The sequence below is a fragment of the Bombina bombina genome, chromosome 2 (assembly GCF_027579735.1).
Source record: "Bombina bombina isolate aBomBom1 chromosome 2, aBomBom1.pri, whole genome shotgun sequence".
Taxonomy (NCBI): Eukaryota; Metazoa; Chordata; class Amphibia; order Anura; family Bombinatoridae; genus Bombina; species Bombina bombina.
Genome location: NC_069500.1, coordinates 518928174 through 518930192, shown reverse-complemented (window position 1 = coordinate 518930192; position 2019 = coordinate 518928174). Strand labels below are relative to the sequence as shown.

At 33.0% G+C, this 2019-nt stretch overlaps 1 gene segment (V, D, J or C); it reads right to left on the bottom strand.

Moving 5' to 3' along the window:
- Window positions 1-448: 448 nt before the first annotated feature.
- On the bottom strand, window positions 449-1034 carry LOC128647142 (Ig heavy chain V region 914-like). The segment is given in 2 exon segments: window positions 449-831; window positions 941-1034. Coding segments are annotated over 2 exon segments (429 nt in total).
- Between the last annotated feature and the right edge of the window lie 985 nt (window positions 1035-2019).

Genomic DNA, 2019 nt, shown 5'->3' with positions numbered 1-2019 from the left:
TACATTTTCTTTTTATCATGCATTTGTTGATTTAGAAAATTTGCTGTATTGACTGGTCCTTTAACTATTTATATTGACTGATCTTCCAGTTAAAATTCTCAGATAATTTAGCAGGAGTGCTTATCACATACTTAGTTTGCTGAGTTCAGCTGCCACAGCAACATACTGTACAGTAATTGAGTTGATCGCCATGTTAGAGCTGCTTGACATCTACATTCTGGTGAGCCACAGAAAATGAGGTCAGTAAAAATAAAAGTGGATTTTTAAGTGGTGGGATGGAAATAGATTGTTTGAAAAGTTTGAAAACAAAATGACAGTTTAACATATTTTGTTGTGCATTTTGAGTGTAGATATTTTGCAAATCAGTGTTTAATTTCTAATGTGTACAATGCTTATAAAATAACTTTAATGATATAATTATGATATAAATATTAATCTGCTCCGAGTCCTACTGCCCCCACTGACAAAATAAGGAAGTAACAGACAAGTTTTTGTCACAGTGCTGGGAGCTCCTTGTCACTGTGTGTCTTGCACAGTAATACATTGCAGTGTCTTCAGTTTTTGTATCTTTCATTTGAAGTTGTAAAATGTTTTTACTGTTGTCTCTGGAGATAATAAATCGTCCTTTAACTGAATCATCATACCATGTAGAACCCCCATCACTGCTAATTTGAGCTACCCACTGTAATCCTTTACCAGGAGCCTGTCTAACCCAGTTCATGTAATAGCTGCTGAAAGTAAACCCAGAGGCTGTACATGAAATTGTGTGAGAGCCTCCTGGCTTTATCACTGCAGAATCTGACTGCAGAAGTTGAACATCAGAAAGCACTCCTGGGAAAAAAAAAGATTTAAGGTAAATTAAGTTACATTTTCAGATTAACTAATAAAAGTATTTTTTTTAAAGATTTTACTATAATTTATTAACCTACTTATATCATACCTGAGAAATATGACAGTAATATGAACAGCACCAGAAGTGTTTTCATGTCTGCTGAGATGCTAGTGTAATATGTAAAATATAGTAAATTGTTGACTCCAACATAGGAAACACTTCCCTTTCTCTATTTAAAGGTTAGAGAATCAGTTTTATAATCAGGAAATTTGATTATATTATTTGCATATTGTTCATTTAATACATATATACAGGGTGTGCAGAACATTACATAGCTTCTTTACTAATATATTTAAATATTTCAGAGCAATTTATAGCATTTTAACATGAGCAGTCATATTTTTTTCTATTTCCTTTCATTTGTTTACATAGAATTTTGGAAGCTTATGTTATTATGTATGTAGTACAAAGCTATATACTGTATATATAATATTGTAGTAATTTGTGCTTAAAAAAAACATTCTAATTTGTGAATAGGCTATGGCCTGAAGATACCAAGATCAAATCAACACCAAACATAAACATATACAACCTACCTGATGTCATTACTGTAATTAACAAATAAACAAAAACAAATAAAGAAATGTAACATATTACTGTGAACCTCCCTCATGAAAATATATTTCATAGAGAATTCTACTTATCATCTCAGAAGATAACAGTTGGATTTACAGCTTGTGTTGCCCAAACATACCCGGAGAACCTTAGCAGATGGTGGATCAGACCGGAAAGCAACAAGATGAAGACACGGATTGCAGGCTCTGCTCAGTTAGTGTAAGGTAAAAAATATAAACTTTATTAATTCCAGTATAAAAATATAGTGTTCCCAGGCAAAGGGCATACAAAGGAAGGACTGTCTTATGCGTTTCACGCCACCTAGTGGCGCTTAATCATAGACTGGAGGAACAGGAAAGGGGCAGCAAATTTATGCAGAGAGCAACAGATGGTTAACCCCTTACTGCTCACAAGAAAAGTTAATTAAAAAAACACACATACAGTATAAATTACAAATAAAAAAAGCAACATTGCTTGATGATATAATCACAGTGATGTGGATGGCATGAACATGTATACTAAATTTTACTTGGATAGTGGTAAACATTTCTTCCCTATATACATGTATCCCT